General features: G+C 42.3%; 1 protein-coding gene across 1 annotated transcript; it reads left to right on the forward strand.

Moving 5' to 3' along the window:
• The first annotated feature begins 1,596 nt into the window (after positions 1-1,596).
• On the forward strand, positions 1,597-2,629 carry MC2R (melanocortin 2 receptor). The gene has a single exon (XM_036419385.2). It carries the CDS (start codon positions 1,697-1,699, stop codon positions 2,588-2,590), a length of 894 nt encoding a protein of 297 aa, XP_036275278.1. The 5' UTR covers positions 1,597-1,696; the 3' UTR covers positions 2,591-2,629.
• The last annotated feature ends 14,722 nt before the right edge of the window (positions 2,630-17,351 follow it).

Raw genomic sequence — 17,351 nt, forward strand, 5'->3', positions numbered from 1 at the left:
TGTTAATCTCATCCATTAACATGCAGAATAATGTTTGACCAAATACCAGACACTGGGAGGCCCAAATTGGCACATAAAGTTAACCATCGAAGGCCTCATTCTCTTCAGCGTGTTGGACATGAGTGGACTCTTTAGCATACAGACCTCCCAGGGCCCAAGCAGGTAGAACTAGAGAAACTAACCATGGCAGGTGGCCTGGGACTGAGAGTGCCCAGGATGCAGGACTCCTAGTCCCGGGAACACAGGACCAAGTGGTTAACCCGGTAGACCGCTACCAGCAGCTACCACCTGCCTCTCCACCCCTTTCCTATTCATCTTCATACCTAACTCTAACATTTCTACCTTAATACCTGATGCCAGTCCTTTGTAAGGAAACCAGTTCCTTTTCAGAAAAACTTTAGTGTAAGACAGTGATGCATGCCCTGTGAACTTTGGGTCAAAAGCTACACTTGATTGGCTCTCCCAAGAGCTGCTTTACAACATGGTGCTGCTTTACAACATGGTGCTGGCTTCTAACAAGCCTGAATGCAGGGGATGAAGCTCCATTTCTTGTGGGGAGGAGTATAAAGAACTTGTGGTCATATCCTTAATACCACCACAATGGCAAAGGCAAATTTGAAACATTTCATAAAACCATCTGTGTTGTCCTAGCTGGTTTGGCTCAGTGAATAGAGTGTCAGCTTGAGGATTGAAGGGTCCTGGGTTCGATTCTGGTCAAGGTCACATGCCCAGGGCGTGTGCAGGAGGCAGCCAATCAATGATTTTCTCTCATCATTAATGTTTCTATCTCTCTCTTTCCCTCTCCTTTCTTCTCTGAAATTAAAATGTGTGTGTGTGTGTGTGTGTGTGTGTGTGTGTAGCCACCTGGAAACTGAATCAGTAAAAAATTTACATGCTTTCACCTGAAGCAAACTTCTCACAAAGTCACTCAACTATGATCTAGTCGGCCTTTTCTGCTTGAGGAAAACTGGATTCTTTGACTGCCATAATTCAACTTCAACCTAGAAAAAACTTGAAAACGTTGGAAATCTCCAGAAATACATTTCCACGAGTTCAGTCTTTGAAACAAAAATAATGAGTATTGCATTGCATAGTCAACTCTGGACATGTCCATCAATACGTTTGCCATTATTCTGTATGCTGTAAGGTCAGACAGTGAAAAAGACAGGACCCAAACACCTCATCAGTCCCCTGAATCCAGCCACTCCTCCCAGTCAGAGAAAGGTAGCTGTGTGCTTTCCTGTGTCTACACATTTCCGTACTTCTTTCATTTCCTTACTTCTTTCCTCATTCTAATTTGGCTCACATAAAATTGGATTCATGAGAAGATGCAGGGAGGGAAAGAGGAGAGGACAAAGACCAATCTTTATTTTTATTTCTGGGCTCAAAATCCCAGTAAAGATTTGTCACTGAGTGCTGAGGATGAAGGCCCAGTAAACTGTGTTATTTAAAATATTACACCATTCTATTTCACTGGGGCAATAGAGCTTTCTTAAAGTTAACGTGGCTTGTTTTTATTTTGCAGTTTATTTCCCAACTGATATTGTTATATATTCTTTCCTAGGTGACCGTGTGGTTTTTACCTTGGATCTCCCACAAGAGTACACCCACTCCCGCCAAAAAAAGGTTCTGAAAAATCAGTCCAGTTTTCTGTCAAGTCCAAGCCACATCACTGTCCTAACCACAAGCAGGAGAAATGAAGCACATAACCAACCTCTATGAAAACATCAACGATACAGCAAGAAACAACTCAGACTGTCCTCACGTGGTTTTGCCAGAAGAGATATTTTTTACCATATCCATCGCCGGGGTGCTGGAGAATCTGATCGTCCTTCTGGCCGTGATCAAGAACAAGACACTCCAGGCACCCATGTACTTTTTCATCTGCAGCCTGGCCATTTCCGATATGCTGGGCAGCTTGTACAAGATCTTGGAAAACATCCTGATCATGCTCCGAAACATGGGTTATCTCAAGCCTCGTGGCAGTTTCGAAACCACGGCCGACGACATCATCGACTCCCTGTTCATCCTCTCCCTCCTGGGCTCCATCTTCAGCCTGTCTGTGATCGCCGCGGACCGCTACATCACCATCTTCCACGCGCTGCAGTACCACAGCATCGTGACCGCGCGCCGCGCTGCGGCTGTCCTGGCGGTCGTCTGGACTTGCTGCACCTGCAGCGGCATCACCATGGTGATCTTCTCCCACAGCATCCCCACGGTGATCACCTTCACGTCACTGTTCCCGCTGATGCTGGTTTTCATCCTCTGCCTCTACGTGCACATGTTCCTGCTGGCCCGTGCCCACGCCAGGAAGATCTCAACCCTGTCCAGAGCCAACATGAGAGGGGCCATCACCCTGACCATCCTTCTTGGCGTCTTCATCTTCTGTTGGGCCCCCTTTGTTCTTCACATCCTCTTAATGACGTTCTGCCCAAACAACCCTTACTGCGCCTGCTACATGTCCCTCTTCCAGGTGAATGGCATGCTGATCATGTGCAACGCAGTCATTGACCCCTTTATCTATGCCTTCCGCAGCCCGGAGCTCAGGGAGGCATTCAAAAAGATGATCTTCTGCAGCAGGTACCCGTAGCATTACTGATTCTCACCAGGGGGATTCATGATCATCATGGTGATATTGCCACGTGATAGAATAACACGCCAATACCAATAACATGCCAATACCAATAACAACAAATACCAATACTGCCCTCTCATTCCCTAGAGTGCATGAGGATTATTCCACTTACTATTATAGTATTGATAATAGTTTGGTTCTATGTAAACAGGCTTGCTGGAGCACAACTTTTATGCATAGAGAGATAAATAATGTACTAAAAGGGACAGAATACAAAGCATATACAGCGATACATGTGTGAGAGCTTTGGGCGAAGGGGAGAACTTGCTCTTTGATCAATATCTTGCAAGCCTATGACCAAGTGGCCTTTCTAGGCTGGAGGTCACTGTAAGGGATTTCTAGAAGTTAGAGTACCAGGACAAGTATTCAGGTCAGAAACAATACGTGGGCCTTTGAAAGCCAAAGGTGCCAATAAATTGCTGCAGCTGAGTTTGCCTGTCCCACACTGCATTGCAGAATGCCTGCCTGCCCTCCCTCCTACCTGTCTGCTTTATTGGATGCCACTCCAAATCTTTTTGGAAGCAAGCAGGATATAAATTATAAATGCCAAACAACCAGCTTTGAGTTTTCAAGAATAAAGGAACCTTCTCAGTCAGACTTCTTTGCTCACTCAGCACCCCACTGCCTTTAAAATCTTTTCTTGGTTAAAACTCCTCGTACCTTAGAAGCATACATTTCAAAGGAGAAAATAAAAATTTAATCAACTTGGTTCCTGTGTGTAAATAAAGACCAGAGGAAAGTTGTGAACATCTGAAGAAGGTATATCCAATCTTTGTGAGTTTGTCCAAATGTAGAAGTAAAAGAAAAGAGGCCCCAAATCCCAATATGTATTTTTTTTAAATGAAGAGAGAGAGAGAGAGAGAGAGAGAGAGAGAGAGAGATCATCATGCTTTGTTACTATGGGAAAAACCAATACCAAAATATTACTTCAAGAATTTGAAGAACAGTGCCATTGTTGAGACTCAAGACAGAAACTGATGGTAAGACATTTTATTTTCTTCACAGATGTAGAGACTCAGTCACTACAAAATTTCATCATACCATCAGCTACAGGACAGATGCCAGATATTAAAAAGAGGCATTGCCTATGGGAATAAAAGAAACAGTTTGTAAACTCATCTGTTGTTAATAGCTAAAAAATAAAATAAAATAAAATAAAATAAAATAAAATAAAATAAAGCTTAAAGAAGAAGCAGAAGGTGGGTGGGAAGAGATCAGCCAATGAATTTGAATGTATATTTGCATAACCCATGGGCATAGACAATAGGGTGGTGAAGGCCTGGGGAGGGGATGGCATGGCAAGGGCCCTGCTACAAGAGGTCAATAGTGAGGAATAGCGGACATATGTAATACTTTCAATAAAAAGGATTTAAAAATTAAACAAGAAGAAGGAGAAAGAGAAAGAGGAGGAGGAGGAGGAGGAGAAGCAGCTTCTGGCCATAGTCCTAGCTAAGTTGGAGAGTGGCTTAAAGGGGTGAGAGATGAAAGAGTGAAAGGAGAGAAGCCAGATCTTCAGATTCACGGGTCTTCAGGATCCAAGGAGAGTGACAGCACCTTCTGGAAGAGGCAACACTACACCTCAGTAGAGTTTTTCCTGAGCCGCTGAGAGCAGAAGACAGCCATAGGATGCTGATGAGTTTGATGTTAGATGTGGGGAGGAATGGGATCTTAAGAAGTAGAGCAGAAAACATGGAGTTAAGGAAAGACAGCTGTAGGCATTTTCCCAGACGGCCTCCTTCACAGTTTGGAGATGAAACTTAAAGTGTCCCTTGTTGTTCTCTTTCTATAATAATCATTTGGTCCTTCCCCCTCACCAATGAGATATATTACACTAATGTATATTAAACCAAACTTATTAATAGATAAAGTACTATAAGTAACTTTATTTCCCATAAAACCTAAAGCACTGCTCTATAAATGACTTGTAAATGTTATTTCCACCATTAAAAGAATAATGTAGAGCATTATTTTTCTGTGATTAAACTGAGTGTTCTCAATAAATTGTAACCTTTCTCTGGTGTTGTGCTGTTCTATGGTCCTATAGAGGTGGGTAGTGCAACGTAAGCCCTGTCATAAACGGTCCCAAGCGGCTGTTCTGCCATTGTTACCAGCTTTGCTATGGCTCTCAAGCTCTCAGCTGTCAATCTGACTGTGGTCATAGGAAATCGCCTAGATGTACTTCTGCTTCTCACTGCCTTCGATTTGTTGTGTTTAATCTAAGATACAAATCAAGGAGGCTACCCTAACAGTGCATAAAGGAAAAACAGGCTGAGTGCTTACTCGGAGACATTTCCAGTTCTAGGCTAGATTCAATTCAGATCAGGGTCATCAGAACTCAGAATTACTGGGGGGGAAAAAATGGTTTCTACCTCTACCTTCCTATGTAATTCAAACAAAAATAGTGTGGAAGTGCATTCATTTGAGTAAGGAAGACTATCAAGGCTCAGATTTTTTTCACGATTATTACTTTAATTCTTTTGTCAAAATATCAAATTTTTTAATTGCTTTGTTAATGCCATGAGCATATTTTCAGTTTTGTTGATGATCTAGCTTTCGATCATTCAGCTGAGAATGTTAGTAAAAATATGAAATATTATAGCTGACCTGATGTCCTCTTTTAGGCAGGGGTATACTACTTTTGTGCCCTCTCTAATAAAACGGGAGGGAAGCTTCATCTCTCTCATTTCCCCATTGCTATGCTCTGAATGTTTGTTTCCCCCCCCCACCCCCCCAAAATTCACAGATTGAGATCTTACTCCTGAAAGGCGGTGGTATAAAAAGGTGGGGCCATTGGGAAGTACGTAGATCCTGAGGGTGGAGTCTTCATGAATGGGATTAGTGCCCTTACAAAAGGCTACAGAGAGATCCCTCGTCCCTTCTGCCATGTGAGGACACACTGAGAGAGGGCACCAGCTATGAACCCGGAGGAGGAACCTCAGCCCACCATGCTGACCTCAAGAACTGTGTTAAACACATTTCTGATGTTAACAAGCCACCCAGTTTGTGGTATTTCATTATAGCAGCCCCAAAACACTAAGATACCCATATATGCATGGACAGACATGAGTAAGTCAATAAACACCCCACTCCTTCAACCACATATTCACTGGCCTGGGAAAGCAGTCAAGGAGCACCCCCAGACCAGTTGGTTAAAACTGACTGAGAAGCATAAGCACGTCAATAATGTATCCTGAAAAATTGCCAGAGTTAATACTTCCTGGACTGTGGGGACATCTAGTAACAACAATAATGCCTATTACTAGCCAGGTATATTCTGAGCTTTACATACATTAATTCTCACCACAATCTTAAGACTAATACTATTACTATCCCCATTTTTTTTAGGTGAATAAGCTGAGGTTCAGAGATATTCAGTAACTTCTGTGGCACCAAACTCAAAGGTAGTCCTTGTGATCCCTGCCCCCTGGAGTCTCACATTTTTGTACAACCTCTGCCCCTTGAGTGTGGGCCAACTGTAACTTATTTCTAACGCATAGAAAATGGCAAGCGTGATGGAATATCACTCTCATGATATATTACATTATATAAAAGAGTGACACCCATTGGCAAAGAACAATAGGCAGCCTCTAATTGCTGTGCAAACAATGGAGGCTCTCAGCCCTGAATGCTGCTAACAGCCATGTGAGTCTGGAAACAGACCCTGAGCATCAGATAAAAGTGCAACCCAGCCCGTACCTTGATTGCAGCCTTGTGAGCTAAGCCTGGATCCCAAGCCATGGAAACTGTGAGATAGCACATGTGTGCTATTTTAAGCATATAAGTTTGTGGAAATTAGTTGTGCAACCATGGAAAATTGACACATTAACCCAACTCAAGTTAGTGAGTTCCAGAGTTAGGAGTCAATTCTAGGCTGCAGCATGGCCCCAAAGTCCACTCTCTGTGATGCTATGCTGCTCCACATGCAAAAGAAACAACAACAAGGTCATATCATGACAGAATGACTTTCTCTCATCCCATGCCAGGGCAGGCAAGTCAAGAATACCTTGGGCCTTCCTTTTCCAGCTGAGCACCTATCTCCTAATGTAGGGTGTCACTGAGAGAGAAGGGCATCATTATCCTCACCCTACACCCAGAGCCCTGGCTCAGAGATTTTTTTCTGGAAGGGAAAGCAGGCCATAAAATAAATAGCTCTTTATCTCTTCCCAAAGTGACTGACTTCACTGTCAGCAGAGGGTAGAGAAATCCCAGCACTCTCAGAAACAGGAAATTAAAAAAGGAACCATAGATTCATTAGAAATATAGACAGATCTATAGGCCAGGGAGTTTGCTGAGAAAAGAAGGGAGCAGTGGGGTCAGAACAGATCTCAGAAACTGACTTCAAGAGCCATTCCTTCAAAGGAACCAGAATTTGGTTAGTCTTTGGAGTAATTTATGCCCAAGGGCATTGTTGAAAACAATAGTCAGCCAGCAATTAGTGGGGTTTAACATCTGGGTATGGTCAGGAAAAGACCAAACATAGCGCTGTCAACACCACTGTCAGTCATTCCTGGTTATGGTAAGCTAGCCCAAGTCGGCACTCCATCCCCCAGAAGAACACCAGGGGCATAATACTGCAGGGTGCAGGGTGGGGTGAGGGGTAGAGTTCATTAAAATAATCCAGCCGGGCACTAAACAAATAAACTAGCAACAAAGAAGAACAAGCCCCAGAAAGAAGAGGGGACCAGTACCTAGAGTTAATACATTGTATTATCTAAAATGTCCTATTTTCAGCAAAAAATTACAAGGCATGCATGCAAAGAAACAGAAAAGTATAACCAATAAATACACCAAAGGGGTAGGAGAGGGGGAGGATTGGCAACAAGAACAGCCTGTGAGAGCCAACCAGATGTCAAACTTAGCAAAGATGTTAAAGTAGCTGCTATAAATATGTTCACAAAATTAAACACAGAAATCCGGGGAGTGCTTAATGAAGAAAGAGATAGCTGAATTTCAGTAAGAAAACCTAGGAGCATATTTTATTACTCACTATTGTCCTCCATTCCCCAGCTGGCCAGTGGTTGCGAAAATGGTGGCCCACCAATTTTGCTTGCTGGTTCCAGGACCTGGTTCTCAAAAAACTGGGGTTGTGCTTTTTTGACCCGTTGGGCGCTCCCCTGGGGAAGCACAGAGGCTGACCTTGGTTGTACCTTCCTCAATGTGGCGTTAGGTCCCAGGAGGTAGCTACTGAACGCATTTAAGTCACGTGCTTTCCTCACGCAGCAGACAGGCCTAAAAGCCCCTGGAGGAGGATGCTGAGGAGGCAGATTTTGGAGCGAATAAGTTCTTTCAAGTGCACTATGTACACCAGGGAATCTGGTGGGCAACATGCATATTTCTGGTTCAGAAATGACCTGAAAGGACCCTAAACTTGCACTTGTTTTCATTTATTTTTTTAAATTGATTTCAGAGAAGAAGGGAGAGGGAGAGAGAAATAGAAACACCAGTGATGAGTGATAATCACTGATCAGCTGCCTCCTGCACGCCCCCTATTGGGGATCCAGCCCGAGTACATGCTCTGGAAGGGAATCAAACCTGGGACCCTTTAGTCCTCAGGCTGATGTTCTATCCATTGAACCAACCCTTGCACTTCTGACTGACTCCTGGGCACTGCACAAACAGAAGGTGAAAGTTAAGGCAGAGCTGGAGCAAACTGGCTTAATGTTGAAAGAGCTTTCTAGCTTAGAGCCAACCAACAAAGTCCAGGAATGCTTATTTTTTTCTTTTTGCCTCTTGGCAAGTCTCTGTCAGATCCCTGGCTGGACACAGAGATAAAGGAACAGAAACATCAATGCTCACACACAAAAGGAATACAGTCTTTGCAAAAATTGTTTGGAAAAATCACTAAACGAATGGATGGCTGTAGTCCTCAGCAATCAACAATATCAAACTCTTGCAAGGGGAGAGAACCTGATTTTCAGAATTATCATATTACAGTATTTAATGTGTCCAATTTTCAATGAAAAAAAAAGTCGCAAAGAAACAGAAAAGTTTGACCAATTCACAGGAAGAAAAAGAAAGTTGTCAGAAATTCTCCCTGAAGAAGTCCAAATATTGGGTTTACTGGATAAAAACTTTAAATCAACTGTCCTATATATGCGCAAAGTGCTAAAGGAAACCGTGAACAAAGAGTTAAAAGAAACTGAGAGAATAATGTATATGAAATGTATGTAAAAATCATGAAAAAGGAGATGAAGATTATTTTAAAAGGAAGCAAAAATTCTGGAACTGAAAAGTACAATATCAGAAATGAAAAATTCACTAGATGGAGGTTAGAAAGTATATTTGAGAAGGCAAAAGGAAAAAATCATTAAGTTTAAAAACTAGGTAATTAAAATTATCCAGCCTGAACTTACGCAGAGTCCATGAACAAACAAGAGTGAGGGGAAGGCCTGGGAAGGAGGCAGGAGTGAATGGAGGAGGTCAAGGCCAGGGTGTGGAGCGGGGTACATTTGTAATACTTTCAACAATAAAGATTTTTTAAATCATCCAATCTGAGGAGCAAAAGAAAAATAAATTAAGAATATGACAGAGCCTAAGGTATCTGTGGGATATCATCAGGTATATCTACATGTGCATCATGGAGTCCCAGAGGACTCAAATAATCCAGAAAAGCTGTGCACACTTCAGCCCTATGTTAGTGCTACTTTGGTGGGTGAAGTAAAGAAGATTGTGACCACACTGCAGAGAAAAGGAACTGGTGAGGAAGGGTGAAGTCATGAGAGTCCGTGTTCTAAGAGGCAGCCATTGGACATAGTCTCTGGAATTCCTGGGAATGTTTACAATGTGTTGGGCTTCCCACAGGATGTGAGATGCGGAATTGGGGCTGTCTTATTAAATTCTGAAAGAAGGATGATGCCCCAAAGCTGGAAGAACACAATTTACAAAAACATAAGTCTTATTGGAAAAGAGTCTCTTACAAAGTTCATTGAAATTTAATAAAATATTGTGGTTGTAAAACCAAATATTTAATTTTCTGCTTTAAAAGTTGAAGTGCCATTTTTTTTTATCCTGTGCTCTTCCTAATTTTCCATTTCATATAGCTGTGTGAAAAGAGCTTGTGAAAGGAAAACATTACTTCTGTCACATTTTACAAATTAAAGTAATATCTGCTTCTCAAGCCTGACCATTGGGAGACGAATGGTGATTCCTCAGAATCCTCAAACGATCCTCAAGCCAGTCACCCTTCCGAGGCTTCTATCCCCAGCTACATTGCAACACAACATATTTAATTTTCAGTAAGACTTAGGGAAGAAATAAACCTTTTGGGAAAATTTGGCAATCATTTCTAAGTGTGTTTAAGGCTAAGTTCCCTTCAGTAAATGAAAGTATGAATATATAAGCAAAGCATTCTCAGTTATCAAGAACTTTCACACTCTAGGTTCTGAATTTTAAATCTCAGATAATAAGCCCAGAGACCACAGTCACCTGTTAATTAAAACGGTGAATAATTGCAAGAGGACTTGAACTCTTAGGTTGTTTTGCCAGTTTGATACAAATGCAGCATTTTCCCCAAGAACACTTTCTAAGAATGATAGCGTACATCCACAAAGCACACTGGCGTCCTTACTTTGCCAGCACAGTCCATCAATGCAAAGTATGACTGCAAATAATAAAGTAGCTCAGAACTCAAAGAGCAAAAGGTCAGGACACTTAGTGTAAAATTGTAGTTGCAAAATCAAAATACTTTTTTTTTTGACAGTTGAATTTACCATTAAAACCTCACCATTACATGTTCTCTCTTTTCTGTCGTTTTTTCCTTTTTGAACTATTAATGGCCTTCAAGCTTAAAGTTTTTTGCACAATTTACTTAGCCTAAGTGCAATCATCAAGTAGACTCTTCTAAGTGCATGGGAGCATCTGGGTGAGTTTCAATCACAGTTCACTTGGGGGCAATCCCAGGACTTGATTGTCAGGGGAAGCTAAGAACTTGCCCTTGCAGGAACTTTGGTATAAATGTGGTGCTTTATCACCCAGAGTTCATTTCTTCCAGCAAATGGCTGGCTGGGGCTCAAAGGTACAGAAATTTGGTAAATTTTTCTTAGTTGGGCCTCCAACCGCTAGTCATCAACAAATTTGAGCAATTTTTAAAAATTGTCTTTGAAAATTCATTTCAGGGGAAGAAAAAGGACAATCAATAGCAGAAATAAGCTCATCTTAAAAACTGACAAACACAATAGCCATAGCCAGCTTGGTTCAGCGAACAGAACATTGGCCTGCAGACTAAAGGGTCCAGGGTTTAATTCCAGTCAAGGGTATGTACTTCAGTTGCAGGCACTTCCCTGGCCCCAGCCCTGGTCAGGATTTGTGCTGGAGGCAACCAATCAATGTGTTTCTCTCACATCAATATTTCCCTCTCTCTTTAAAAATCAATGGGAAAATGTCCTTGGGTGAGGATTAAAAATAATAAATAAATAGCCTCAATTCTGAGGATCCCTAGCACCTTCTCAAGGACAGACATGGCAGCTCCTACCTTCACATCAAAGGGCCTCTCTATGTGCTTGATGTTTTCGTTAATGCGTTCCTTAAGAAGCTGTGCACGTGAGTTGATACACAGAAACTACCTGTGTTTTGAGTGGCACAGGAGGGAGCCTTTGTTACCATATAGGAGAGGCTTATTCGTTTGTTAATTAAGAATGTTGTCCTAAGTAATTCCTAAGGTCCCTAATAATTCTGAAATTATATAAACCTGAATGCTTTGATTTGTCATTAATATGAAGTCTAGAGTATCACGACTAGTGAAGGTCATAATGGACCAGATTTGAGCAGATATTTAACAAAGGAAATGATCATTCTTAATTATGTAAAACAGAGGACATTGACCTCATGTTTATACGTTAAGTATGATACTTCCTCGCCCATCTTTTAAAAAACATTCAAAAGTAGGCTGAACGTCCCTGAAGCAGATGTGAGTGAGCATGAAGACCATCCTTTAGATATAATGTCAGCAGCAGGGTCTCATCATGGAGTGTCAGGTGGTGCAAGAATTGCATAAATAAGTTAATCTCCTGTTAACTTATTTTCACTATTGTCTTAGGTATCACCAGGAACTAAACGACCTTTATGTGATCACCAACAAGCTTCATGTTCAACACGCTGTCTTTAAAGCCATCGATTGCTGTACGCCAGGCACTTTCTCTTGTTATCTCATTTCATTCAAGTTGATCCTCCCGACAACCCTATGCATTAATTATCATGATCCTCACTTGTTAGATGAGGAGGCAGAGGGAATCCCCATGAAAACCCCTTCACCTTCTAGAAAATAGGTTTGGAGAGAGAAACGTTGCGTTCCTGCACCAGGTTTTGATTTAAGTGCTGGGAAGATGCCAGAACTGAGCAGAGAGCAAGTGAATTCCAGAGAGCAAAGGAAACTGCAGCGGTTGTGTTCAATGACAAGGACCTCCCTCCAACCTACAATTCCATTTAATCCAAGCAAGTCCTCTAGACCTGAGGTTGTCGCCTGCCCAGCCAAAGCCTCCCACTTCCTCAGGATGCAGAATGGCGCTAGGGCGGAAATTTGTCCTGGATACTCTTCTCCCAAGTTATCTCACCCCTCATAACACTGGCTCTTCTGAGTAATTTTTTCACCTTGTTGAACCAAATAATTCTGAGGCTGGTTAGTGGATCCAATATTTCAGTTATATTTCACCCCACTTAGGTGTGCCAAATTGTCATTTTTATTTTCTTTTAACTAAACTCAATTTCTAATTTTGCATGCTTACTAAGTCTGATGCAACAATTGAATCTGGTTCTTTGCAGGTAGATTTGTTCAATTCACTGTCTTCACCATTATTTCTGATTTAAACTCTGTGGGTTCATTGCTCAGCCCTGCCTAGCTCCCATCACCATTTATCACCCTTTCACTCCCTCACCACCACCACCCACCCACACACACACACACACAGTGACACCTAATGGCCAGGAGGTGTTAAGGAATCAGTGACAAGGGAGTGTCTGTCCACAGCTCTCACTTGACACCCATTGATAGCTCAGGTCTCTCTGGTGTTTGGTCACTGCCCATTTCTGCTGCTTGCTCTGTAGCTTCCATTGTCCGGGCCACCAGGATGCTCATGTCTGGTTGTTCCCAGCTCAGCTCCTTGAAGCTCATTTTGCTCCTACTGAGCATCCTCAGCAATACATTCCCCACTCATCAGGAAGCTGTGGCCACGCCCATCACCTCTGCCTTGCTGGTCACGTGAAAAGCTGGATGAACACACTACATTTCCCATACCCACCGTGAAGCAGCAGCCCTCTTCTTGTCAGCCTCTAGGTTTCAAGGCCTCCAATTCAAAAGTAAAAAAGTTGCTATCAGACCAGGCAAGCCACATCTGGCACTGAAATCTCTCATATTCCTTCTGAATGCTATTACCACCGCTATTACTGATTTGATACAGTTTTCTGGCTGACATTTACAGCAAAGGTTATTGAGTGAGCACGCTGTTTTGCCGTAACCGTTTGTCGAGGTGGCCTTGCCACTCTGGTGACTCAGCAGGACAAACGTTACATTTATTCCTGGCCTCTGCGTGAGGCCCACTGCAGATTCTCTTCCCTCCTGAGCTGTTCTGCTCCCTGAGGGTATCAAGCTGTAATCATCCCACTCCTTCCCACCTATTCATCTCACTGGACTACTGGGAGAGAGTCTTCTACATACCCTGTTTCCCCAAAAATAAGACAGTGTCTTATATTAATTTTTGCTCCCAAAGATGTGCTAGATCTTATTTTCAGGGGATGTCTTATTTTTCCATGCGCTAGGTCTTATTTTCAGAGGATGTCTTATTTACGGGGAAACATGGTAGAATCCCAGTAGATCAATTATAACTGAGAAACCAAACTACCTGGCTTTCTTTTAAATATATATTTATTTGTTATAGAGAGGAAGGGAGTTAGAAACAAGGATGAGAGAGAAACATCGATCAGCTGCCTCCTGCAACACCCTCCTTCCCCCCGCCTTTACTGGAGATGTGCCCAAAACCAAGGTACATGTCCTTGATCGGAATCAAACCTGGGACCTTTCAGTTTGCAGGCCAGTGCTCTATCCACTGAGACAAATGGATCAGGGTCCTGGCTTTCACTTGAACACACATCTTCTGACTCAGACAAGTTACCTAACTTCTCTCTGCCTCCATGTCCTCACCCCTAACATGAAGACAATTATGGTACCTGCCTCCTAGGGTTGTTAAGATGATTAAATGGATTTCTATATGACAGGGACTTAGAATTCCTGGCACATGGGAAACACCCTATTAAATCTCCATTTAGGAAACATGACAGGAAGCAGAAGTAATTATAAGTGCAGAATATTTATCTGCATGCACACAACTTAGAAACGACTTGTAGATTGTCAACTGATGGTTGATAGTGCCAATTCAATGCCAACAGGAATTCCCAATTTAGAATGCAGTGGAGAAGGCAACTTAATTCAGTGCAAAACAGCCCAATTGTGGCACAGAACAATTCTGAGAACAGCACTGTTGTGGAACAGCTCATAGTGTTAAAGCTCAGTAGTGTAACAGCTGGGGAAATGCACTCTTCAGTCTTCGATGGAAAGGGAAATGGCACTCTTTGAGCCAGAGGGAAGCTGACTTATACAGACAGAAGTTCCCAGCCTTGGTCACTGATTAATCTATCCTCATGCAAATGAGGTCTCTAAATCCTTGCCATTTGATTGGTCCAAAAGGCATTGTCCTGATTGGTCAGACTGGAGTCACTCTGATTGATAGGTGAACATGCTGATGGATATAACTGTGCAGCTCCAATTGGATGGGGAAAATCTCCATCCTATTGGTTAAAACCAGATTCCAGGAACTCCTCAATAAGATGTTCCTGGAATGGCAGGAAGGCAGCTCAGTGCAGGAGGCTGGCAGCTTAGTCTAGACTTCTCCCTGAAGTGCAGTTTGTGTGAGAGGCCCCCCTTTAAAAATAGCTGCTAGGCTGGGTCTTTTGTTTGTTTTGTTTTTTAGTTAAGCCCGGTTAAGCCATGGGTAGCCTTCTTAGTAAGTATCTTCTTTCTCAACGTCCATGAGAAAGCCTCTCAAGGTTCCTAATCCTCCTTCCTAGGTTTGATGCCCTCGTCCAGGAGTGTCCGTGATGAACAAAGTCTCTGCATGGTTGCTGGTTCCTACTCTTCTATTATATTGATTCCCCGCTGTCTTCTTATCCATGAATGTTCACAGATAATCACAAATCTTCTAATCTCTATGAATAATTCACGCTAGTCTGTGATGTTTCATATTCAATTCTGGTCACTTTCATATCAAGCCTTGGAGCTCTCAGCCACTTTATAAGCAAAGTGTTGTAGTTGCAGTACAAAACACTTAAACCTCAACCACAGAATACTCCAATTTTAGTTATTTTTGCTATTAACAGCTAATGTACAAGGCCTGACATTGGTGAATTGCTTTTATCCTTCAGGACTTTCTATGCAGTGGTAGAATATGAATAAAATTTGCTCTCTATTGCCTGTAAAGTATCCTCCACAGTTATGGCAGCTGGGCTGATAAAACTCTTCAGCTTTAATGGAAAGAGCAGCAGATCGTAGCAGAGAAAATACCTTCAGGGTTTATTTACAGCACCTTCTACCAAACATTTACCTGTTTGGCTCCCCACTGCTCCACAGAGATTTTTTATTTTTTAGGTACCACTCTACTGGTGTTATATGTTGCCCATTTACACCTGATGGAGATTAACTATTTAACTGTTTGTTGTCCACTGGAAAATGGATTTTCTATTGTGCTAATATGTGACTTCAACTCTTTTTTAAAATATATTTTATTGATTTTCCACAGAGAGGAAGGGAGAGGGATAGAGAGCTAGAAACGTCGATGAGAGAGAAACATCAACCAGCTGCCTCCTGCACACCCCTCACTGGGGATGTGCCTGCAACCAAGGTACATGCCCTTGACCGGAATCGAACCTGGGACCTTTCAGTCCACAGACCGAAGCTCTATCCACTGAGCCAAACCGGTTTCGGTGTGACTTCAACTTTTAAACAAGAGTGCAATGTAGTTTAACTTTGTGCAGTTCAAATAAATTTAAAAAGAGACCACCCTGCCCTGGATGGCGTTGCTCAGTGGTTAGAGTGTCAGCCCTTCCACCAAAGGGTAGTGGGTTTGATTCCTGGTCAAGGGCACATACCTCAGTGGCAGATTCAATCTCCAGTCCTACAGAAGGGAACAATCAATATGTCTCTCTCACATTGATGTTTCTCTCTCTTCTCTCTCACTCTCCCCTCCCCACCTCCTTTCCATTCTCAATGGAAAAAAATACCCTTAGGTGAGGATTAAAAATAGTAATAAAATAGAAAGAGATCATCCTTTAGGCATTAATAACTACAAATGAGTTGAACTGAATTGAATTAAAATTTTAAACACTATGAAGAAGCTAATGTTCTGGTCCCTGTGGAGATCAAAGTGCTGTACATACTGATGATGAGAGTTGTGGAAAGTAGAAGCAGAACTGGACTGCACTCACATGCACAAGCAACATGGATGGGAATTGGTCCAGCCTCTGCTCTTCCCTTCCACCTTTACTCCTGAGGCCTTGTATGACCCTCAGCCTCTTGTCTGTTTATAGCTACTTTAGGCAGGTGTGTGTGTGTGTGTGTGTGTGTGTGTGTGTGTGTACAGGTGCATGTGATGAAATGGAGTGAGATACCACACTGGGCATCTTGCAGGTCCATTTTCTGATGGGTATACTAGATTCTGTGTCTTGGAAAAAGATTTTCTAGTCTTGACTTTTGTTGCAATTAACAAATTATACTGTATTTTTTATTATTAAAGCATTAGAAGTAGGTCTAAGTCATTTTGACTGGGAAAATCTATTCATTTGATCCACAGATATCTATTGCAGGCAAGCTGTTCCAACCCAGAGCCATGAAACAAAGGCACATCTTTGAAGAACATAGTTATTTTCATGGCTGCCCACCTAGCACCTGGCATCACAACTGGGTCATGGCAACCACTCAATAAAGATTTGTTGAATAAAGAACTAAAAGAGGATACCTCTCCTCAATCCATGCAACTTTGAGTAGTGCTCAATAAAGACAATGAAACAAGCAGGGCCAATGCTGAGTGGAAAGGGCCTGGATAAGGAAAGCTTTGGGCACTAAGGGAACCCGGGAAAGAGACCACTAGAATGGAGGATTCAATACAACCTCCTGAAAGAATACGATGCACAGGAGTCAGCTGAAAGGGAAAGGGAAAGGAATACAAAAGTCCTAGACAGAGGCAAAGACCTGGAGCCAAGAGACAGAATACGATTCCAATTGAGGAACAAAAGTGGTTCCATTGTAACAAGAGCATCAGGTACAGGGGCCAGAGAAGCAAGAGGTGAGGATGAAGAAATAAACAAAAGCAAAATCATAAAGAACATAGTAAGCCACTTATGGAATCCCGAGGTCTTGGATGGATTTTGCAAGTGGAAATGTTTCTGGAATTGGCTGGTGTATGGCTGCAGGAGTGTGTAGTTTAGAGGAGTGAAAGTGAAAATCATGAGAGATGAATTCAGCTTCCAATAAGGATGGAAGAGGTGGTGCCAGATGGACACTAAAAAATCATAATTATCTTTTTTAAATGTTTTATTGATTTTAGAGAGGAAGGGAGAGAAAGAAAGATGGAAACATCAATAATGAGAAAGAATCATCAATCAGCTGCCTCCTATATATCCCCCACTGGGGATCAAGCCCACTACCCGGGAATGTGCCCTGACCAAGAATCGGACT

This window comes from Pipistrellus kuhlii, unplaced genomic scaffold (genome assembly GCF_014108245.1).
Source record: "Pipistrellus kuhlii isolate mPipKuh1 unplaced genomic scaffold, mPipKuh1.p scaffold_m20_p_6, whole genome shotgun sequence".
In the NCBI taxonomy this organism is placed as follows: domain Eukaryota; kingdom Metazoa; phylum Chordata; class Mammalia; order Chiroptera; family Vespertilionidae; genus Pipistrellus; species Pipistrellus kuhlii.